General features: G+C 45.5%; 1 protein-coding gene across 2 annotated transcripts; it reads right to left on the bottom strand.

Annotated features, from left to right (window-relative positions):
- Positions 1-336: 336 nt before the first annotated feature.
- On the bottom strand, positions 337-22,582 carry NSFL1C (NSFL1 cofactor). Of its 2 annotated transcripts, XM_037811832.1 has the most exons (10): positions 22,432-22,582; positions 19,980-20,077; positions 14,357-14,431; positions 12,712-12,717; positions 11,953-12,118; positions 11,219-11,311; positions 10,492-10,601; positions 9,955-10,092; positions 4,108-4,272; positions 337-2,629 (listed from the first exon to the last, which is right to left on the bottom strand). In XM_037811832.1, exons 1-10 carry the CDS (start codon positions 22,534-22,536, stop codon positions 2,467-2,469), a joined length of 1,119 nt encoding a protein of 372 aa, XP_037667760.1. In that variant the 5' UTR covers positions 22,537-22,582; the 3' UTR covers positions 337-2,466. The 2 variants fall into 2 exon arrangements, with proteins under 2 accessions (XP_037667760.1, XP_037667761.1); XM_037811833.1 differs by lacking the exon at positions 12,712-12,717.
- Between the last annotated feature and the right edge of the window lie 1,509 nt (positions 22,583-24,091).

Below are 24,091 nucleotides of genomic sequence, written 5' to 3'. Positions count from 1 at the left end.
TATAAGACCAAAAACAGAAAAAAAGCAAAAACAAAAAACACAGATGTCCCATAATAGAAATTAATTTAAAAAACAACGGCTTTAATTGAATTTATTAGAAACAGCATCTTCATGGCAGTTAACCTGCTTTTTTCACTTGATGATGAATCTTGGATACCTTTCTAACAATACATGGCCCATGCATTCCAAGATGACCCTTGGCCTGGACCATTAAATGCCAGGAGGTTCCCTCTTTGACAACCAACTTTTGGGACAATCCAAAATGCCCTAACACACTTCCAAAATACCTCAACTGCCCTGAATTCAGAAGCCCCAGTCAGTGGCTGTTGAATATACTTTTTTTTTTTTTTTTTTTTTTTAAAACCTGTGAAAGCCTATGTGGGTGGATGGGCCTTTCCATCTGGACCACCCGGAACAGACACCTGGAGTTGCAAACGTCCTTACTCAACCTGGAATCAGAATGGTCTGCTCCCTGTCTCAGTGGCTGGCAATCCCTCTGACCTTGGGCCAGATATGTGGCTGGTCTGTGGTGACTGCACCAACAGGGCAACAATTACAGCCACAGCACACTTCCCACAGAGAGCTGGAAATCCAATGACGATCCTTTTGTAAACCCTTCTAGATGAGATTTAAGTGGATATTTTTAATGGTCTCTTCTGGTGTGTACTAATCAATGTAAGCAGAAACCCTGAGAAGGGTGGTGAGGGGAAAGTGCACATACAGTTTAGAGCACAGGCTTTGGGAGCAGACAAGCAGCCCCTCACACTTACCAGCCACGACCTGGACTTCAGGTTTTGCACTGCAAAATGGGACTTGTGAAGAAACGAAGTGCTTCTGATGGCTGTTATTAATTTCCTTGCACGACACTCATTAGAAAGTACAAAACTCCATTGTTCTCATTTTGGTTTTTAATGGTCAAGCTGAGAATAGTTGAGTTTTTCCAGATCTGCATTTAGTTTCCAGTTACTTCCACCAGCTGGAGGAAACACTGTGAGTGATATGGCTGTGGCAGGCCCTGCTTTTGGGATCAGAAGCACCAAGCCAAGTCCCTTTCTCAGGATAGGTCTTGGTTGAAACCACAAGCCCTTCTCAGCTCTGGCTGGTGTAGTGTTGGTTCTTGGCTCACTGGCAGGATGTTAAAGCAGAAAAGAGAAAGTAATTGGTGATAGCTGCTTGCAAAGAGACTTGAGGCACATTAAGCTTCAAAACTGAGATTCTGAGTCAGTGTTAACTGTAGGTGTGAGATTCTAAGCAAGTGGGAAGGGCATTCTATCCAAGACCTCAATGACCCTCCTCTCCTAAACTTGCATAGGAAGCAAACTTATGGGGATGGAGGGTATTTTCCAGACTGGGAATACTGTTGAAGTTGCCACCAGTCAGAACTCAGCAGGACAAAGAACAAAGCTAAAGCAGAACCTGCACCCTATAGCCATGCACTAATGGTACACTCACCCTCAAAATGTGAAGCCTCTTTTGCAAATACTAACAGAAAAAGGTGCTTGTGTGCTCGTAGTACAGGAAACCTACTCCTCTCAACATCTGATTTGCCACACATCACTAGTGAATAACTCCATGGCATTTTCATTCTCTTCGTCTCTTTCTGGCTGAGAACCTGATTCTGAACTCATCTGGGTTGATGTGAGCTGTTTCCCCATGAAAAAACATCTCATCTACCTCTTTGTTACACTCAGGGATCTGTGCCTGTGGAGTAAGAAGCAATGACAGAGCAGCTGAGAATCACCAGGGTGAGAGCAGCCAGCCTGGATACTGAGGGAGGAAAAGGCTGGGGCAGACAGAGTGTAGAATCTCAACTGGCCGAAGCCTGGGGAGCATGAATTTCTCAGGGGTCTGAGGGAGAGGAGCACAGTGAGGTGTTTTCACTTGAAGGGGTCATGTGCATCTAGGTCCTGGTATTAACTCCACAGCACTCTTGCTGCTGCCATTTTATCAGGACAAGAGATCTGTGCTTTTGGGGAGGAGTGACAATGAAGCCTCTTTTCCACAAGTCCCTCCCTTCCCTATAAAGGGGGAAATCCTTTATGCTGTCTCTTTGGGGGCAGTGGGAGAGATACACTAGTGGATGGGTGTTGTGTGCCACAAGCAATTTCTATGCAGAGAGGATGGAAGGAAGGCTCCTCCCATAAGCCCCCCAAATAAATATGATCTTAAAGCAATCGAAGTCTACTTCAATGGGAGAATTTCCATACAGCATGCTGGTGATAATTCTTCAATTTTTTTGGTTGTTTTTTATTTATTTTTCCTTTAAAGTCCACTGATCATCACAAAAACCCAGAAAATGCAACTAAGAAGAAAACAAATGTCCAACCGAGATCTAAGAACCCAGAGCTACGGAGGGAGACGTGGCACTGGACTGATGAGTGTGTATGGGGGTGGAAGGGGTGAATCCACAAAGGGCGTGATCAACGGCTGTGGGAGACACAGGAGGGAGGAGACACAGCTGGGCAGTTATGTTAACCGCTGCACGATGACGGCATTGAGCAGGTTGGCTTCCTTCAGGGTTTGGCTCTCATCAGCCAGCTCTTTGTTTGGGAAGGTAGTCATGAGGACAAAGCTGGTGGCAGCCATGGCTGGCCGGGCATCCACAATGAAGAGCCTGATGTCGCTGATCCTGGTGGAATAGGGGTGAGTGGGGAGGTGGGTGAGCAGTGCCCTTCTCCCATGCCTGCCCACCCAACTGCGAGGAAGGATGAACCACATCCTCTTGAGCCTTCCCCATACTCCTGGCCTACATCCCCTGACCTTCCTTCCATGGTACTGATTCTTCTGGAGTGATCTGATTAATGTCTGTTTCCTCCTACAGACCATGAATCCCACAAGGGCAGAAAACATTACGTCTCTTCTGTAAATCACAGAAGGCACTCAAACTATCTGTCAGAAGAATTAACAAAGGACAGCATATCTTGAGAATCAGGGATCCCTTCTCCAGACATTGCTGTATCCTGAACCTGGTGATCACAAGAGAACGAGGTGACCTGGAAACAGATATTCTCCTCCCTAGAGTGCTTAAACAGAAGCTTCTTTCCATCTAATATTGGGCACACAAAGGGATCTGAGCCTTTTAGCAAACAAAACTGCTTTCACCCAGCTAGTAAGCACCCAGGACAGGCTGCCCACCTAGGCCATAAGCAGTAGTGCCAAAGGCTGCTGTTAATAAGTGAAATGAAACTGAAGCAAATAACTTAGATCACGGTGAGATGGGCTAATCCCCTTAAACATCAAGCATAATGAAGGGTACCTAATAAAAAAAAGAAAACATTTGAACAAAGGCTCCCTAGGCACCTGGCTCACATCTGGTGCTTGTTTAGCAACTTCACCCCACAGGTGAACGCTGTCAGTACTTAAGGCTTGTCAAACAACTCAATGGCCCCCACACGAGGGTTCTGGTTTAGTTGGCCTATGATTGGTGAAACTGAGACATCCCTGGTCTAGAGAAAGGGACTGACAAATATTTTTATTGGCAACAGTCTTCCAGCACCTTCCCCACTAGTCTTGTCTCTCTGTGCCTCAGTTTCCCCATCTTTAAAATTGGAGGAGAGTGGGTGGTGTGCCTTGATCCAGCCCATATGGTCTGAGACTGTAAAGGTGTTTCCAGAATTCTCAAAGCCAGATCTAGAACAGACCTTAATAGCCTAGTGGTTTTCAGAGACCCTTGGGGGGTATGGGGGTGTGGGGGGTGGGAGTGGCAGAGGAAGCCAGGTGGGTAGGATCCCTCTACTCCCCATCAGCCACAACCGTTCCGATTTTATCTGTTCTACACATGGGCTTTAGCATGAGATTTCCTTTGAACGAAGAATTTGGTGGCTAAAAAAACCAGGGGTCACTGCCTGAATCCAATCCCCTAACTTTACAGGTGAGGAAATGAAACTCACAGGAAGGAAGTGAGCTGTCACTGGGCACACTTAATGGAAGAGTGGGGACCAGAATAAAGTCTTCAAATTGCAGTTCTTTCCATCCTACTGCCTCCTTTGGGGACAGCAAGAAGTGCTCGCTTGTTTTTAGGAAGAAGAATATCTCTCTGCTTCCCATGCATTTGTGAGAGACTCTGGGGCACTCCTAGAATAAGCTAGGTCAGATAACACAAGGTACCTGTGACTGTGGTTAAATTTCTGTACCAGCCTCCCACCATCGGCAAGCCGTATTTGGATGTTTGTGGTAGGCTCTGACTCGTTGATTGAGATGGAGGAACTGGCTTTGGCTTCATTTTCTGCCTGTTGGGCTGGAGAGCTGGCACTCAACACCTGTGGGGTAGTGCTGAGGAGAGAGGATTGCATCAGGACATGAACAGACACAAGATCCCTGGCAGAAAGGGAATCCCTTCTTGGATTTTTACTGAGTGTTTGCTTTGTGCCTGGCACTATGTTTGGTCCTGTTGATGTAATGAGTAACCAATACAGAATCCTTGCCCTCCTGGAACTTACATGCTCAGCAGAATTCACCCCAAACCCTGAATCACACATTGTCGAAGCTGGGCATGTTAGTCAATGTCCTCTTTCTTCAGTGTCCTCACCTGAAAAAGGGCTTGAAGGAAGGAAAGCAGGATGCAGGACAGCCTGGGCAGGAGAGATAGGGACATCAGGCCGGAGGGCCCAGCGGATCAGAATGAGCTCTAGCCTTGATGAGTGGCCAAGGCGAGAATGAAGAAGGGAGCATTCCTTCCAAGTCTGTGGGTGACTGACAGGATGCAAGGAGTCTGGACTCTTTCTCTGTGATCGACTTTCCAGGTCTGTACCCCTAGTGTAGACGCACTGATCTGCATATCTCATACTCATGGGTCAACTACCAGGAAGGGCCCAAGGTTTCCTTAAGGTAAAATGCCACGTGCTGTAGGGATTAATTATCGACAGATGCACAAGACATGGTGTCTGCTGCAGTATTTAGAGCTCAAATCTTAGAACTAGAAGAACCCTGGTTTGAATTCACCTACTACCTCTGTGGCCTTGGGCAAATTACTTAAGCTCCCTTAGTTTCAACAAGTGTTGAAACCAGGATTTTTAACAAAGATTAAGGCCACCTGCCTTGCTCAGTTTTTGTGAGGATTAAAGGGGAGAATTTCATAGAGCATTTAGGGTATTTGAGAAATTCAAAATGCACATGGAACCCCCAGTTCCTCACTACCGTTTGAAGCCTTCTTCCCTTCTCCTTGGAACGACCTTACCATCTCTCTCAGCCTTACCATCTCTCTCAGCCTTTCTCTTAGCTGAGACCTTTGGTCTAGACCTCTGCAGAGAAGAGAGGCCGTTAGATGACAGCTTGCATGCCCCCACCCGCCCCAAGCCTCAGACTCTATCAGCAGGCCTCACCTTTTCCTCTCATCTTAGCAACCTAAAAAGCAAATTAAACTGAAAGTGCTCTCTAAAGTGTGTTCCAAGGACCCTAGTCCCTTGAGACATCTTAGGAAGGTTTGAGAAATGCTGCATATTACATCAGCAGCATCACAGGCCACTAGCATAAGGTCTTGCATGATCCCGCAGTGAAGACAAACTTAGTTGACCACCACACCCTTTTTCATGTTACACTTGTTAACCTCCTGCAGAAATAGTACTTCACAAACACAGTTTGGGAAGCATTACCCCACAGCATATCATTAGCAAATAACAACTGAAAAGTGAACTTATTCTTTTCTGTGAATGTGAAAAATATGGGCCTTGAGAATTAAAAGGGGAGCTCAGAGGGGCAGGTGCTGGCCACACTTAACTAGCTGAAAGGAGAGTCTATGCATTGGCCCAAATGTGGGCCATGGCATATGAATATATTACACCTCCATGGGCCTCAAGAGTCACTTAGAAATAGAGGAGAGTTAAATGTTAAACCCATAAATGCCTAAAATCTTTTATATAAACTGTTTGTTCATTAGTTTTATGGATGTTAGGTCAAATCTCCAATTAGACTGTAGACAGCCTATCCCCCTCAATTGTTTATAACAACTCCAAGTACACAACAGGTACTCAGTCAACCTACTGCCCGCCAGAGAGGGAACTATCAAGATTTTTCAGTCAGGCCTTAAATGAGAAAGAAGCTGTAATTCCAAAGCAGCTGGCATTATCTGTTCAGGAAAGGGTGGGGGGTAGGAGGGGGAAGAAGGAAAACAGGAATGATATTTATACCTGCTTTATGCAAGCACTAAGGGGTTTCTATATCCACGGCCTCACTGAATCAACACAACAATCCCTTGAGGTATGTATTATCTCTGTTTTACAGATGAGAAAATGGAAGGACCTGCTGTGGAGCAAAGCTTTTCAAACTTGTGCAATGAACAAGCTTTCTCCCTTTATATGTATTCCCACTAGCCAAGACTTTGTCAAGCTTTCCTTTCCATGGTTTACTTCCTTGAAAATATTTTCTCAAAGTACTCCCTTGCTCCCAGAGAATCTGATAAAGCCCCATTTATGAACCGTGTGACCCTTAGTAGGTTACCGTACGTCCTGGTATGTCCTGGTACTCCAAATTCCTTTTCTGTAAAATGGGGATACTATTCCCAGCACTTGCATATCTTACAGGGTGGGTGGGCAATTAAATGGCAGCCAATATTATCCAGGAGTCAGTGTTGATGCTGGAGAAACAGCCCAAGTTTTGGAGTTGCACAGACCAGCGATCCGGTCCCAGCTCTAACACTAAACTAAACTAAACAAGCTGTGCCACTTTGGGCAAGTTACTTAACTTTCCAGAGCTTTGATATCTTCATGTTTAAGCATGGCACTGTTCTGTTGTGAAGATGAAGTGATAATGTGAGCAGAGGGCACAACACAGTGCCAGAAACTTAGGAAGTCCTCCAGACAAGGAAGCACCTGATACTTTTGGCTGCCTTCCCACACTGCCTCTTGCATAGAGATGGTTCTTATCATTTTAAGGTTGAAGAAAGCCTGATGCATAGAACTTGACTGTGTGGCTTCTGACTGTTATTCTTACACACTCTAAAAATAAGGTGAGTTGGGGTGGTATAATGAGCATGGCTACACTTACAAAGCACCCATTACCAAGCCAGGCCCTATACTGAGCGCTTTACATGTATAAACTCACTTCATCCTCAAAACAGCCTGTGAGAACCTGCACTTTACAGATGAGGAAACTGAGGCACAGTGGGGCTAAGCAACTTGCCCAAGATCCCAGTGTTGGTTCATGGTGGAGCCTGGATACAATCCAAGCTGTCTGGCTCTGGGTCCTACGCTCTTACCACCTGCCACATTCTCTTGCCAGGCCTTATAGTCAGCCAACTTAGGCCTGGTTTTCGGGTACACCATGAGCCATGACCTCAGACAGGACACTCTTGTACCAAGACTCAAGTTTCCTCATCAGTAAAATGAGGCTCTATATTATTTCCCAGATAGTTGAGAAACTCAGTAAAAATATGCATTGCACCCAGGATATACTAGAAGTGCAAACAATCATATATGTGGCTGTGCAAGAAAATCTATGATACAGCACAGTGTGGCGGTTAAAGAGCAGACTGGTGGAACCAACTGAGCTCTGCACTGACTGGCAAGGTGGTCTCAGGATTAAAGGAGATAACACAAGTGAAATGTTTAGCACACAACTTAGCTAACAACAAACAACACTGATAGCTGACTGCCATCATTCTTCTAAGTTCTGTCTCACTTACAGATGCCTAAGTGCTGAACCCAAATCACTTGGAAATGTTTAAATGTGGGCTATAAGTGGAAGGTCACCTGAGAGGCATTCCCAGTCTATGCTGCCTTCAAGGAGAGTGGGGAGTTGAGGTGGAGAAAGCATTAAGAACCGGCAATAACAGTCCCTGTTATTCTTGTTTGGAGAAAGATACTCAAAAGAGCATCCATTCCAAACTTCTCTAAACACTGCCGACAACAGCCGGCAAAGGAACCAGCATTGTCTGGTGCTTCCTGAAAATTGCTAACACCTGAGCCATTCTCTTCAAAGCACGGCCGGCTCACCTGCAGCATCAAGAGCTTTCCCCCAAGGCCAGGAATGGTCAAGTCGAAAGAGAAACCTTTGTGAAGCCATCTATAAAAACAGGAGTTTCTTTATGGTCTTCCTGCAGATATCATATAAGTCACAGGGAAATTGAGTCTCACTCGAATTGAGAGCCTGAATCACCCAACAGCTCATTTCCCTTGTCGTGGGAATGAACTGGGCCCTAAGGTACTTTCTTGCCACATAATACAAATCCTGTGATTCTGCAATCTCTTCCACAAAAATGGCCTTTACAGAAGGCACAGCGAGCAGCCATAGCTCATCTCCAGCAGCAGTGATCCTTAGAGTGAACTCCTGTCCGTTTGCAACTAAAAATTAGTCTTTCCCAAACCATCAGATTAACTCCTACCCAAACAAACTAATGAAAAACGTAAAACAACCAAAAAAACATGTAATATAAATGAAAGAGTTTTCTTAAAATCTTTGTATTGAGAATAATCTATTAACTTTGAAGTATTTTTTCCAGATAATTGGGGGAAAAGAGCCAGGACTGACAGATTTTTCAAAGCCAATCTCCTTGTCAGCTTGATCTTAAGTCATTTGCTTAAGAAAGAAAAAATTATTATCTGGTGTACTATAAAGCACACTATAGCTGTCAGGGAAGCCACAGTTGGACCACTCTGAGAATGGCTGACCTAGACTAACCATAGCCACCAATGGGGTAGATGGAATGAAATGATGTGAGCAGTGCTGGCTTAACTGTTCCAGGTACTGCTACAGTGCAACATCTTGGTCTCTAATGTCTATCATTCTGGCCCCTGCTCCTGATGAGGCACGAATGGCTAATAGGGAGGTAGGGAATTCTAGGAGAGGGCCAGCCAGAGAATTAAAGGATACAGCTGTTGGTAGGCCAAGCTCTGATCCCTGCAAATGGTAACAAGGTAGCAAGGGCAGTGGCTAGCTCAAAATCTGCCAGACCTAGGTCAGAGAGGGCTTCTTGCTTTGCGCAAGGAGAATGGGAAGAAATACCAATCAGAATGCTGGGGTTCTACTCCTGTCTCCACCACATACCAGCCATGTGCCCAAGGGAAGCCCTTTAACATCCAAGAGCCTCAGCTTTCCCCTCTGTAAAACAGGATTGTACTGTCAAGGAGGTTGCCATGCTCTGAGTGCCTGTCATGTCCAGTTACCTCTGAAGAACACTGACCGAGTGAGCCCATTACCATGGCCAAAGTTGAGTGCGCCCCTGAGAGAAGGCAGACTATGGGCTAGCCAGGAGTCTGCTGGGAGAACTCTACCTATCAGGGATAACAGATTATTAACCAGTCAGAGCCTCTCAGGGGCTCTGAATGCAAGATTGAGAATATCTTTTGGCAGTGGGTACAGAAGTGAAGACAGGCAGAAAAAGTCACAGGAAGTTAGAGTCAGGCAGGACTGAAGAAATAGAGATAAGAGCTGCTGAGCTGCCATAATGGTGGTGCACAAGCCTGCAAAGGGGCAACAATGCCCTTGAGCTTCCTTGAATTCTGAACACCACCTCTGCAAAGCCTGGCTGTGTGAGACAGTCTGAAGTTTTTAATTCCCCTCCCCTTTAATTCAAGTGACCTGAGTATGTGTGACTGTTGCAGGACTCAGTCATCAAGGAGACCATACTTTCCTTGAATATCTTAGATTACTGAGTCAAAGCAGCATTCAAAGCAGCAGTCTACACTGACTGCTCGCGAGTAGGCAGTATTCCATACCCATTAGCTCATTTATTCCTTGCAACAGTAACAATATGGGGTCATGACTCTTACCAGTCTCATTTTATAGTTCAGAAAACTGAGGCTATACATCCAAGGTCAAACAGCCTGCAAGTGATCAAGCAGATTTCAACTTGGGTCTGTTAACTATGAAGCCCATGTGCTCGACTATTCCTTCCATAAAGATAAAATTTGAAGTGCTTTGTATACAATAAAGCACTATACAAAGTAAGAGAGACCCTGGATCTGCCAGGTGAAGTGCGAAGTGACTGACAGTTCTACTCCTGCCTGTTCTGTTCCTTACCTGCCCAGTTTCTGACCCTCGCCAGTGAAGGCTTTGAAGGCTCCCTTGGGCTTCACGAAGTCCTCGTCCCGATGGTCTTCCATGTCCAAATTCACCTGCCCACCATGAGCTAACCTTCGCAGCTCTGCTGGCACCTCCCTGGAGGAGAAAAGGCAATGCTGGGGTCCACCCAGAGCAGGGTGGAAATGCCAGTGATGATGGTGAAGGGAGAAAAAACCTCTCAGTTCCAGTTGTGAAAGTAGGCAGTAGCTAGCCTAGTCTGCCTCTTGTCTGCGTCCACCTTCTCTCTTGCCTGCTCAAAGTCACTGTACACACCTATTTCTTTTCTGTTCACTTGGCTTTGCCCCAGGCACAAAGGGGGAAAATGGACAAAGTTGCCGAAGGAGAATGAGATCTGTGAATCTGTATCTCAACTGTGCTAAATCTGCTTAAAAAAATTTTTACTTCTCAAATAAAAAATGTTATGATCAAGTCCTTCTTTTCCTGTCTGGCACCTTACTCCTGACATGGGACCTGGAAGAGGGCTCTTCCGCTCACCCTCTGCGGATAGACTCCAGAAACTGGGCATTGGATGGGTCTTGGTAGCTTCTGAGTTCACCATTGTCCAGGCTAAATCCACTTTTCCAGAGCTTCAACACTACATGAACCTGTAATGATAGGAGGTAAATAATCCAAATCAGGAAGGTGATACAACATAGATTAAGAGCATGGGTTTTGATTTAGAGTGACCTGGGCTTGCATCTTGACTTTGCCACTCTCCAGCTAGGTGAGTAATGGTTGCAGGCTATGGAAAAATCTTAAGGGCATGATATTAAATTTTAAAAGACAGACTTGTCTATACAGTATGATTATAGGCAAGGAGCCCTAAGCACAGGGGAAAAAAGAAATGCGTAATAAGGATAGCTAACTAAAAAAAAAAAAGTTGTGTTTCAGGCCTCTTCTGGTGATCTGAAAACCAAGTTCTTTAGCCATGCCCACCTTGGATATACCTGCCCTCTGCCTGAGGTCCATGGAATGCTCAGGAAATGCCTTCATTTGCCTGTCCCCTCCCCCTCCTCACAAGCCCCCTTCCCCAGCCCAGCCAGACAAGAGCTGCCTTTCATTCTCAGGTAAGCCTTCCCATTCAGGGACCGTGGCAAGGGCACTGTCTCTGCAGGATTCCCTTTCAGAGGCTTCTGGTTCACGCATAACATGAGACCATTCTCTTCTGATAAATGAGAGAACAGTCCACGAGATTCCCTAGGGAAGGCAAATGCATACTCACATCTTGGGCGGAGTGCCTCCTCCTTTCTCCTGCCACATAAGCAGACTCTTCCTCTGGTGCAGCCCCAAGGCGGTAGCCACCCCCTGCAAATGGCTATAAAAGACAAGCTCATAAACACCTGCAGGGCTGGTCAATGGTGAGAGGTTAACCAGGTGGCTGGTGAAATGATGTATCTAGGTGAGTGGAAGGAGAAGAGGGCTCCTGACTAAGCTTGTTAACTGCAAGATACACTCTGAGTATCAAACTCAGTGCCAGGCAGATATAAATGAATTAAGAGACCAGGATTGAGGAAAGAACTAGGTTGACTGAGGGGGGTGGGGGTGGGGGTGTTGCCCAGCTAAAGGGCTAGTTAATCATGGCCAGGGAGGAATTTGGGCACAGGATAATCCCCCAAATTTTTTTATTTTCCCAAAGAACCCAGAAATCTAGAATGTATATTAAAACGGGTGGCCATTAATTCAATTAAAACAAAACAAAGCAAAACTCTGAATAGGTGAAATTGGATAGGCCAATGGAAACGTTTGCAGATCATAGGCCACAGGTTTGAAAACTCTACCCCAAATCTTGCTTTCATGTTAAAGGGTGAGAGAAACTGCATTGGTCTTCAGCACAGGAGACCAACTGAGCCAGTGAAAACAAAAACAAAACCAGTCTCTAAAGGGGTGAAGAAAGTCTCCTCCCCTGCTTCTGGAACCTGAGTCCTGTGGGCAGGACAATGGCCCCCCTATGCTCACTCTCGGTTTACTGGTCTCTCCAGGGCTCTTGGTCACACGCTCCACAGCTACGGCGCCATGCTCCTTGGCACCTTTAAAGAGATCATCCACCAGCTCGTTGGGACTTTTCTTTCTGGGAGGGCCGACAATCTGTTGTCCACTTCTCTCTGAGCCTCCAGCATAAAACCTGTGCAGAAAATACACCTCTAACATCAAATGCACTTGGAAAACATGAATAGAGCATGTGCCAGGCTCTGGGCTAGGTGCTGGGCACACTGAGATGAAGGGTACAATGCCCATCTTTAAGGCACTTACTGCCTAGTTGGGGACACATGTAAGGAGGCAGGCAGTAGAATGCAGCGTGAGCAGCAACAGAAGTTAGTAAGGGGAATGCTGAGGGTATGGAGCTGGAGAAGACAGTCAAGGCTTTCTAGAAGAGGTGTCTTGAGGATGAGGATGAGGATGAGTTTATCAGGTGAAGAAATCGGGGGAAGGGCATTCTAGGCATGCATGACAGCATGTCAGCTCAGGAGTGAGCGCCAGGTGGGATTTACCCATCCGGTGGCCAGCTAGAACTTCTCCAGGAGATAGTGACCATGATCATAGTCAGAAGCAGCTCCCTCTAATAGCTCTGGGTTAATGGCAGCAGTGGTGTGGTTAGAAGCAGCTAGGCTTCTATCCTGGGTCTGCCACTGTGTGCCCTGGGCAAGCCAGTGAACTACTCTGTCTCTCACTTTCCTGGTCTTTGAATGGGAAGAAAAGACCACATGCCCTACCTACCTGCTCCTTAAGTCAGGGCCATGAGGTTCAAATCAGCAGATGTATGCAAAAGAACAAGCACAAAGTAATACACATAGGTAAGGTGGTATGATACAGCACCAAGGGCTCACCCAAGCCTTGCCTCATATTGCCATTCTTGGGACAGACATTGAGGGCACCGGAGAACGGCAGGATGCTGTGATCTCAATTACAAGCCCCAAGACACCCACACTGGACAACAACAGCACCAGTGTCATTTCAGGTCCGAAATGCCAAGGGGCCAAGGACATAACGAGGATGTGAAATAGAGAAAAGTCATCATGTGGAGGATGTGACTAGGCAGGAGGAAGAAGAGGTCATTTAGAAGCTGGGCATTCACATTCTTAAGGTCACTGCCTTTTGCTCAAGGAGTGTAAAGTTTTGAAATTAACACTTATTCTGGAAACTTGCGTGTATCTAAAAGGAAGGCTGAGGTAGTATAAAGGTCACAATAGGATGAGAACAGAGAATAAAACACATGTAATTTCTCATCCCACTTCTCAAAGAATGACGATGATGAGGTAATTCTATTTCCATAATGGTTATTATACAGTGTTCCTCAGGAAGATCCCACAGAGAACCAAAACCCGTGAAATGAGGCTGCAGCCAGTTCATTCTTGTTCATTCCAGTTAGAGATCTGCTTAATGGACTGTACAGTGTTGATTATTAAGGGATCTCAAAGCCCTGGCTTAAGAACTAAGAGCCTGTGATCAAATGCCCAAAGAACAGTCATACTTTTAACATGGTATTTCCATTTCTAGAAACTATTCCAAGAAAATCTGAAATGTGGTCAAGACTAACAAACAAAGATGTTCACAGCACCGATATTTTCATCAATAAAAAAACTGTCAACACCTAAATGTTGGACATTCCATATGAAGGATTATCATTCTAGTTATTGAAAATGCTTATGAACCATTTTAATGACATGAAGTACTTAAGATATATCCATAATCCACAAAAGGAACAAAATTATATGACCATCACTATGTAAAATACAATATAATACAGATTTATGCATAGAACAAAGACAAACTGGAAATATGCCAAGATACTAGCCATAGTCACCAAAGGGTAAATTAATGTTATACTTTTTCATTACACTATTCTACATTTTCTACAATGAGCATGAAATTATAAAATTCTTAAGGGTTAAAAAAAGAACAGTGTCTGTGTATTGGGGAAATATTCATTATACTTTTTATTCTGTTTATTATGTGGAAGCATTGCTTTTTCAGTTAAAAAGTAAAAGCTGGAAAGAAATATACCAAAATATTATTGATATGTAGTTACCTTTGGGTTGTGGTTTTATGACTGACTTTTTTTCTTCTTAATGATATTTCCCTTCCCCTAATTTTCTCCAATAAATATGCATTATCCCAATAATTAAAAAACAAAACCAAAAACAAGCCCAGAATATCACAAAAGAAAACTTAAGTTAGCAGGATGAAGCTCAATTCTAAGCAAGAGAGAGTAGCTGGCTGCTTCTGGGATGTAACCCACCCAGAACAGCCTACAACAGTAATAACTAACATCAGTCTAGCACATTTAGGAACTCCTATTCTAGGTGACTGACGCATCATTGTAGACTTTTCTGTGGGCTGTGTACCCACATCAAAGACTCACCTCTGGCCTTCCTCTTCCTCTTCTTCCTCATCTTGGTCATGAATGAGGTCTCTAAAGGATGTCACCCTATTATCACTGGAGACACAAAGAAATACAATGATCTCAGGATGGTTAAAGAAAGACACCCACATTGTTAGCTCCTAAGGAGTTGAGGACACTGGGAGTAACTTTTTTTGGTGGAGTGGGAGAGGATGTGTGGGGAAGAAGATTACCCCCTGCCCAAGTTTATGTGCAAAATAATGTGGCATCTTAAAATTCAAGGTCATTTAGGATTGAGAAAAATTAGAAAGTGCTATTGTGAGGTAAACTGGAATCCAATTTAAGATCCCTTTGAGTGGGGCAGGGTCAGTACTAGCTTAACAATTAACTACTGAATAGCTACTTTCATTATTTACTTTTTAACAACTAAAGGAATGCCTGTGTGCAGGCACTGAACTGGATGCTAGGTTTACAACGATGATCCGACAGTTTTATCCTCGAGCTGCTTACAGCTAGTGGCACAAAAGGGCCAGGAAACCATCCACTAAACGCTACGCAATAGGGGCCACGACAGAGGGAAGCACACAGGAGCCAGGTGAGCACAGAGCCTCTTGTTCTGACTGGGGGTAGGGAAGCAGATACACAAGAAAGGCTTCCCAGAAGAACACAACATTTATACAGAATGCTGAAGAACTGGTAGACAATCTGTCAAGTGGATCAAGAGTAGCAGGGCTAATGGGGAGAAGGGACCAGTAGAGTGGTACAGGAAAGCAGCATATGTGAATGCAGAGACAAGAGAAAAAAAACACATTAGAAGGAGGACAAGCAGTCAAGAAGTAGTAATGAACCATGTGGGTGGCAGCATGTAGGGGCCCATCTGCTTCTACTACAGGTTAGTCAAGAAAAAACTATTTGTATTTAGAAAAAAGGAGTAACATGCAGGGTGGGGCAGGATGGGTTAGTTCTTAGTAAACTGAAGATGGGTGTGAGAAGGGTCAGGGCTAACTCCCTTCCTCTGACATTGTCTTATACTGCCACTTTTTTTCTAGTCTAGAACTGGTCTCAAAGAACAATCTTAGTTTTCCAAGGACGATGAGATGCAAGTTTTATAAAGATAAAAAATAATTTATACTTCTTAGGGGAAAAAAATAGTTTCCCTAAAACATGGGAGGAGGAAGTAATAAAGGTTTAGTGAATCTAGAGAGAGGAACTGTTTACTAGGAAGAAAGCTCCATCCCAGCCTTGAAGAAAGATTTATTTCAAGGATACATACACTCAGGGGATAGAAGACGCTTTGCGGTTCCATCAAGTAGAAACGAGAGGACAAAGACCAAACGATGTAGCCAATATATTTCCTGCTCAAGTTAGCTGAGAGCAACCTCCCAGGCATACCATGACTCTCCATAAAACATGGTTCCAAAGGATCCCAGTGCTGAGGTATGTACCAGTGCCCTGAGAGGCTAATTCTACTCAGTAATCTCTCTAGGGAGTGTTTTCCATAAATGACCAAACTAACCCAATCTTTTCAAATGACTGTGGGTTAGGCTAACCACCTATGGTAAAAAATCTTCTATCTCCTTATTGTTAAACATCTTCAAATATACAATGTACACTTGCTTGAGAAACCATTTGCTCTATGGGTTTGTTTATTCCCTCATAAATTCCAGAATCTGATAGTATCTAACACAGACTTTGGTGTCCAAGTAACTGGTGGCCATCCTAATTCTGCCTCCTCACCTGGGATCCCGGGCATGTTATTTAAGTTCTCTAAGCCTTCACTTCCTCGTGTGTAAATGGAGACAATCACAGCACCCATCTCATGGGCTTTCTGTGAGCACTCAGGGCTCTAACGCAGGTAATGCCCTTTGCAGTGTGTGGCACACTGAAGTATTCCTCTTGAGCAGTAGTTCTCAAAAGTGTGGTCCTTGGACCAGGAAGATCAGTAATACTTGGGAACTTGTGAGAAAAAAATTCTCAGGACCCACTTCAGACCTCCTGAATCAGAAACCCTGGGAGGAGGCCCCAGCAATCTGTGTTTTAAGGAGTTGTCCAGGCAATTCTGATGCATGCTCAAGTTTGAGAACCACTGCACTGGAGTAATGCTCTGAGGTTACCTTATGGCCTGGATGTCCTGGGGACACTGCCAATATCAAAATACTTTGTCCTGTGGTGTCCACAAATTGGAAAAACGTCTCAGAAATTCCAATTTTCCAGTGTCATAACTGTATATCCCAGGCTACCCTGGTACCCTGAAGTGACACTCAAGTCTTTTGTCAGATGACACATTCTACTTTTAATCTGGTCATTTAGCTCTATAGAAGCACCTTTCTGTAATGAAGGAAATGCTGTATCTGAGCTATCCAGCCACCAGCCACGTGTGGTTACTGAGCATTTGAAATGAGGCTAGTGCAAATGAATTACTGAATGTTTTTTATTTAATTTTAATTAATTTAAATAGCCACTTGAGGCTACTGGCTACTCTACTGGATAGTGTATTTCTAGAGAATCAGACAATGGCGATCCCTGAAATTCTAAGAAACTACAGCTTTTGTTGGATGAAAGAGATGGAAAAAAAAAAAAAAAAAAGGAAGAAATTAACAGCTACCTCTTGCTCAACTCTGTGCTAGGTATGTTCTCCTGGACAGGAAGGGTGCATGTAGCAGTAGAAGCAGTTTTGGATTTAGACAGACTTGGGCTTGAATCTGCTAAAATGGCAGATGTGAGTTACTCAAACTTTCTAAGACTCAGCATCCTGAACTGTGAAATGGTAAGCACCCTACCTACTTCCAAAGCTGCTAAGAGGTTTAAAGAAGAGAATGTACCTGAGAAATAGCCAACAGAGGTAGACAGAGGACGTGTGCTCCTGAAATATAAGCACACCTCTCCCCTTGCCTTCTAGGAACTTATAATCTTCTTAGGGAGGTAAAAAATAGTTATATATCAGGAAAACAGTTCAGGATAACACAGGAGAGATGTCATGAATTTGAGTCAAAGAGGTGAATGAATCAAGAGTTGTGACTGGAGTTCTGACGAACAAGACTGCAGTATGCTGCCTAGTCAGGGGTTGGAAGAACATGCTCCCTGGAGGAAGCAGGGATGGAGCTCACCTGGAAGGATACACAGGGGTTTGGATAGGCAGAAAGCAAGAAAGCAGGCATGTCCAGTCAGGTGAGAGGCTCAAACAAAAGCAGGAGATCCAAAAAAAGAAGACAGAATGGGGACATGAGAGAAATCAGTTTGGCTGGAACAAAAGGATTTAAGAAACCAGGAAAAGGGGGGTAACATTAGGAAAGTAGGTTCTGGGCAAACTCTCCACAAGGAGAGGTAGCACATAGTTCTGTCTGGGAGATGAGATACTGGAATCAGAAACAGACCTGCACTTAAATCTTTGTTTTACTAGCTGTGTGATCTTAAGAAGATGGCCTGCTTCAGTGTCTTCATCTGTAAAATGGGGATAACAGAACCTATCTCCTAGGGTTGTTCTGAGGACTAAAGAGAAGTAGGTAAAGGCTTAACCCAGTGCCTGGCACTTATTAAGTGCTCAATAAATGACAGCTGTTGTTACTGAGGAAGTTAGACCTTCCCCCATAGCAATGGTTAACCTTTTTATATCTTAGAGCACTTTGAGGATCTGATAAAACCTACGGATTCTCTTGCCAGGAAAGATATGTGTCAACATAAACACAAACTTTGGCCTACAATTTCGGGGAATTTACAGACCTTCTCAATTCCATTCCACAGATTCCCCCCTAGGGGTTCAGGGACCCTTCATTAAGAACCTCTTCTAGAGTCAAAGGGTGAACTCACTGATTGAGTGTTGTTGTGTGATAACAGTGAGGACATAAAAAAGAATTTAATGTGATGATGGTGGGGAGAATGAGAGAGCCTGGCAGCAACCTGCAACAACCTAAGTTTGGTTTCTCCTGAGAATGCTGTCAGCTTTTTCCTCCTGGACAGGAACAACGATGTGACAAACTGCCCTCCCTCCCCTTTTCTGTGGCTTCACCTAAGCCTAGTACCAAACCTAAGGCTTAACCAAAGCAAAAAGGCAAGGCCTCATGGCCAGCATGTGCATGCTTTTACTCCCCTCAGTCTTAATGTTAAACTCTCCTATTTCCTTAATTCTTTTACTTTTATGCCTGTTTTAAAATGTATGTACTTGTTGTGGAATGAGCAGGGAACACACAAGTAAAGGACGGGGGAAGACAACAGCAGCTAACATTCATCTTCCATATGATAGGCACTACTATCAGTCCCATTTGACAGGTGAGGAATACGGAGAGACTGAGATGTTAAGCAACCTGCCCAAGTCACAAAGCTTCTAAGGAGCAGAGCTGGAATTTGAAGCTTGGCAGTCAGGCTCCTGCATCCATATTCTAATAAAGTACAGCCTTGACAGGACTTTGGGACTCCTGAAGAAGAGAGGAGCGAATTGATATGATGGACATGAGAGGCTAAGTTTCAACTATCTCCAACTTGTTCCTTCTGAAATACCAATAACCTAACAGTAAACTGGGATGGCTGTAAAAGACTCACATCCTAGAAAATCAGCTGTCTCTACCAGCAGTAGTAAGAACATTAGCCATGACTCTAAAAATTATGACCTGGGCATTAACATCCCTACGTGCCATCACCGACAACTCACAGGTTAACACCTACAAATAACTGCAAGACTGTTTGCCTATTACCTCTTTTCTCTGGAGACGAGAGGAAGGGGAAGAAGTTAAAGGAAAACAATGAGGTCTGGGGTTAGTGCTCCTTCTTCAAAGGGAGGAAATGTAGCTTTAAAACTCCGATGCCCTTAGAGAGAAACAAAAAGCCACTTCACTGGCAAAGCAATATTGTATCTGTATTCTGGGGTGAGTTGAAACCAAAACAAACTTTTCTGGCTAAAACATATATCAGAAGGTAAAAGCAAATCAGGCTAAAGTAGAGGGAAGTCCCAATTCAGAAACATTCACGGAAAGAGGGCCTGCCTGCCTCCTGGAAGTCCAGCACAGTCCCACTATGCAGTCTAGTACAGCACTGATTTGCCCTGAGAACCAAGGAGACCAAGGAGACCAAGGAGGAGATGCCAAAGGGGATCACAAAGGCTACCGTTCCACCCAATAAGGTTTCCTTAATCAACTTGGGAAAGGATGGGTTACACAGATTCATTTTCTACAAGACTTCTTTGGGTTTGTAATGTTTCTAAAAACATTACAAAGCCTCCTTTTAAAGTCACCTGGCCTAACCTTTCACCTCTAAGCAGCCCTGAAAGGAAGTCCTTTGGCTTCTACTTAAAAATTTCCAGAGATGAAGAGGTCACTCTTCACATTTCATAAATAAAAGACCCTTAAAATTCTTAGAAGTAGGTTCTGTCATTTTCCCCAGGACTGAACCATAAACCACCACTCAAGTAAGAGTCATGCATCTGCAGGAAATGAATGAATCTTACAGATAATTAGTACCCCTATTCACTCCAACTTTCTCACTCAAATAAGCTAGAGTTTTGCAGGTAATCAGTACCCACCACTCACTCCAACTGTCTTACTCAAACCCGCAGGCCTGCACTCCCAAGCCCGAACCCTGTAACAACTCAGTAAATAGCTCCTTGACACTGATGAAGTACACTCATGTAGCAATAACTGAAGTTGGCCCTTACCTGGGGGCTGTGCCTCTGGATACTGAACTGGGGGTTGCCTGTGAAATGGTCACAATATCTTCATCCCCTCCGTCTTCATAAAAGCTTGCTAGGGCAATCTGAAACAGAGAGGTAATACCTTGGGACTTAAACAGTCCTTCGCCTAACACACATCTTTTAAGCAAAAGGAGAAAAGACAAAAAGACATGGCCCGCACTTACAAGGTGGTCTGTATCCACCATAGAAAATTAGACCAAGAGGTAACAGCCCAACTATTTCATATCGTCTGAAACAAATTCCACTACTAAGTGGAAAAGAAGGCAAGTGGGAAGACAGGCCTGAAAGACACTACTCATTCTCATTTCATGAGGAAATGTGATCCAATATAGTATATATCTATTGAGCATTTATTTATGTGCCAGGTTGTTCTGAGTCCTCTACATGAGTTAATCATTTTAATCCTCACAGAACCCTACATAATTAGTACCATTATAATCTTATTTTATAATTGATACAGAAGCACTGAGAAGCTAAGTAAATTGCCCAAAGTTACACAGTTGGTAAAGAAAGGAGCTGGGATTTGATCCCAGACAGTCTTCTTAGGCCCTACTCTTAGCTCTTATGTTATATGGTCAGGAATCAGGAACTGTGGGTTCAGTCCAGGTTGCTATTTTACTTTCTCTCTCAGGCTTAGCTTCCTAATCTGTGAAATAGGGACACCTGTCCCACCAACCCTGTACATAGGAGGAGAGGATCCATTAACACTTCAACATAGCCATATCTTAGCTCTATACATACAGAAGGAATACAGGAGTCCTTTGGCCATTTGTGATTGTATGTCTCTCAACGACTCATTCAACAGGCATTTACAATTCACTCACTTTGCACAAAGAAATAAGGAGCAATGAGGTCTACAGAGATGAAAAAGACATGTCTTCTGTTCTCAAAGTCACCAGCAAGCCAGGAGACAGTGCGATGTCATGAGATACAACCAGCCTCAGAGGAGGCGGTGCACTGTTGTGGGACATGCACTGGACGGGGATTCAGGAGGCCTACATTCATGTCCTGGATGGGCCAGGCAAGTCATGTCACATGTGTAAGCCTTAGCTTCCCCATCTATAAAATGAGGAGAGTGGGCTTGATGACAGGCCAGCCACAACATGGTGTGCTTCTAAGTTTTTCAAGCAGAAGCTACATTTTGTATTTCTGTCCAGCAATGGCACTGCACACTTACTGTGTGTCTGTGACAGGGCATGATGCTTTGTCTCTTTTATGTTTGGGAAGCAAGATAGAATGGTAAAGTCAGGAGACCTGTTTCAAATCCCAACCCACTTCTTACTGGCTGTGTGACCCTGGGCATGTCATTTGCACTCAGAGCATTCAGTTCATCTTTAAGATGAATTCATCTATTAGATGGGGCTAATCTTCTTTACCTCACAGTACTACTGTAAGGATTAAATGAATCATCATATGTAAAGTGCCTGGACCATGGTGGTTAAGAACTTGGGCTCTAGAATCAGGCAGAATGGAGTTCTAATCCTACCTCCTCCCCTTGGTAGCTAGCGAGACCATAAGCAAGCTACTTAACTTCCCTAAGCCTGGGCTGAGAAGCAAAGGAAGGTTAAATATCACAAATAACACAAGTTAGAACGGCACCTGATGCCATGGTAGGCACTCAAATATTAGTCATCATCATCATCATCTTCTACCTAAGACGTAGGCTGGCCAAGAACATTTATGCAACTCTTTCTACAATTAACTACTGGGTGTCTATTATGTGTCAGGCATTGTTTTAGGTGAGCACTGGGGACTCAGGAGTAAACAAACATCCCTGCTTCAAGGAGCTTAGGTCTTTTTAATCAATCAAGTATTTAATGAGTACTTTGTACGTGCCAGTGAACTATACGGTAAACTCCATGAAACTCCCATTTTACACGTGAGGTAACTTAAGCTAAGAAACGTGAAGAGGCCCCAACCTCGTGCCACTACCTCAGAGGTAGTTTCTCCCACCAATTAGGTAGGAGGGCGTGGGCCAACTCCCGGGACGGGCTTCTCCCTCCATGGGCGACCCAGGGGTGGCAATGGAAATGAGCGACCACCGCGTCCCAAGGGCTGCTCCACTCGGGAGCTGGTCATTCGGGCTCGGCGGGCCTCCAGCCGAGACGCGACGCAGCAGCCACGCCCCCAGGCGGCCCGGCTCCACGCGGACCGCGGCAGTGCCTGAAGCCTCGCTGACCCGCGAGGGGGAACTGAGGCTCGGCAGAGCAGTCCAGCCCGGGGCTGGCTCGCCTCCCCGCAGGCCCAAGCCGGGCCGGCGAGGCGAGGCCAGAGGCCCCGGGATCCTGAGGCCAGGGTGTCGGGCCACGGCCGGGCGGGGATGACTGTGCGCTTCGGCCGCCGCGGGCACTCCGCACCCGGCGTCCGTGCCCCGAAACCTCGGGCCGGCCCGAGGCGACCCGTCCCGCGGGGCTACCTGCAGGTCCCAGCCGGCCGACTCGAGGAAGAAGCGAGCCCGGTCCTCCTCGGCGCCCGTCACCGCCACAAACTCCCTCAGCGCGTCCTGCCGCTCCGCCGCCATCTTCACCCCGTGCACCTCCCAAACCGCTCCGGCCGCCGCAGCACCGCCCCAGACCCGCCGCCGCGTTCCGCCCGCCGGTCGGCCCCGCCCAGCCGCTCGACGTTTGCCCTCAGGCCCCGCCCATACGGTGCCCTGCGCAAAACCCTCCGTGCAGGAAAGCCCGTCGCTCTGCGTCTTCTGGCGGCGGAGGTGTGTAAGACCGGCAGCCTAATGGCGGGAGTGGGAGGCGGGGGCGGTGTGCTTGGAGGTGTGCGTGGTGGGGGGTGTGGGAGAGGAGAGGATGGAGGGGGGGACGGGTTTTCCATGAAGGATCCGTAAAGAAGTCAACTCCAGAATTACACTCCGCTCACCCAATTTCATTCATTCATTCACTTGATCAAATATTTACTGTGCTACCAAGCCCTCTGTTCTCTTCCAGGGCTGGGATATGGGAGCGAACAAAACAAAGTCTTTGCCTTCATGTTGCTCACATTCTAAGAAAATAAACTGACCTTGAACAACATGCCACTCTTCCGTTCAGAATCTTTCTGTGGTTTCCCATTTCCGTGTAAAAGCCGAAGTCTCATGGCCTGCCCAGCGCATGTAACCTGCCCCAACACCCCATCGCATCTTCTGACTCCAGTCGCAATGGCTTCTTTGCTGTTCCTGGAAACGGCCAGGCCTGCATTTGCTTCGGGGCCTTTGCATGTGCTGTTCCCTCTGCCTAGAATACTTTTCTCTCCACCATTGGCCGGAAGAGCCCTCATTTTCTTCAGCTCTCTGAGGACTGACACAATCCTGCCTTTCAGGGCCTCAGATTCTTTCCCCTCAGACCTTCTGTTGCTCTGCCTGGGAAGTTCTCTTCCTCTTCCCTTTACCAGCTCCTGCTCATCCTTCAGTTCTCAGCTTAGGTGTCCCCTCCTCAGAGATGGCGTCCCCCTGTGCTCACCCTGTGGTGCCATGTTAAGTGTTTGCCTCCTCCACCCAGCCGGGCTGCCTGTGACAGGGGCCTTGCCTGTCTCAGTCGCTATGCATGTCCAGCACAATTTCGTGTCCTGGTTCAGGGCACAGGCTCCGTTCAGATAGCCTGGGGTTGAAACCCAGATCTTACTGTTTGTGTGACCTTGGGCAGATGATCTCTCTATGCCTCCATTTCCTAATCTGTAAAGTGGGGCTTCTAAAAGTACCTACCTCAGAGGGAAGCATGAGGATTCAATGTAAAGGGCTGAGAGCAATGCCTTGCATTTAGGAAGCCCTCAGCAAATGTTAGCTGTCATTGTTATTTGCGTGTGCCCTGCACAGTTGCTGGCATTAAATAGCCACTTAGTGACTATTTATTGAATTAATGAAGGAGTGAATGAATGATTTGTGGAGTAGCTGCACACCTAGGTGAGAAATGTGGAGGTCAGCATCTGAGGACAAGGATACAGGGAGGTACCTGAGACCTGAGGGGTGTTGAACTCACCTGGGATGCAACCCAACTTCAGGTTTTCTGTAAAACGGGTGCCTTTGTTCTGAGTAGAAATGGCCTGGGCCCCTCAGACCCGCAGTCATGAAGTGGCGGCAAAGCCACTGC

Source organism: Choloepus didactylus, chromosome 19, assembly GCF_015220235.1.
Source record: "Choloepus didactylus isolate mChoDid1 chromosome 19, mChoDid1.pri, whole genome shotgun sequence".
Classification (NCBI taxonomy): Eukaryota; Metazoa; Chordata; class Mammalia; order Pilosa; family Megalonychidae; genus Choloepus; species Choloepus didactylus.
The sequence above is the reverse complement of the archived record's forward strand: the minus strand, read 5'-3'. Positions and strand labels throughout refer to the sequence as shown.

Bases quoted from the DNA above. Each gene is read 5' to 3' on its own strand.
- NSFL1C (XM_037811832.1), bottom strand. From the start codon at position 22,536: ATGGCGGCGGAGCGGCAGGACGCGCTGAGGGAGTTTGTGGCGGTGACG. The intron at 20,078-22,431 runs GTAGCCCCGCGG...TCTCTGTTTCAG, and splicing joins CGGCCGGCTGGGACCTGCAG to ATTGCCCTAGCAAGCTTTTA. The intron at 4,273-9,954 runs GTAAGGAACAGA...CTCTCTCCTCAG, and splicing joins GAGGGTCAGAAACTGGGCAG to CACTACCCCACAGGTGTTGA.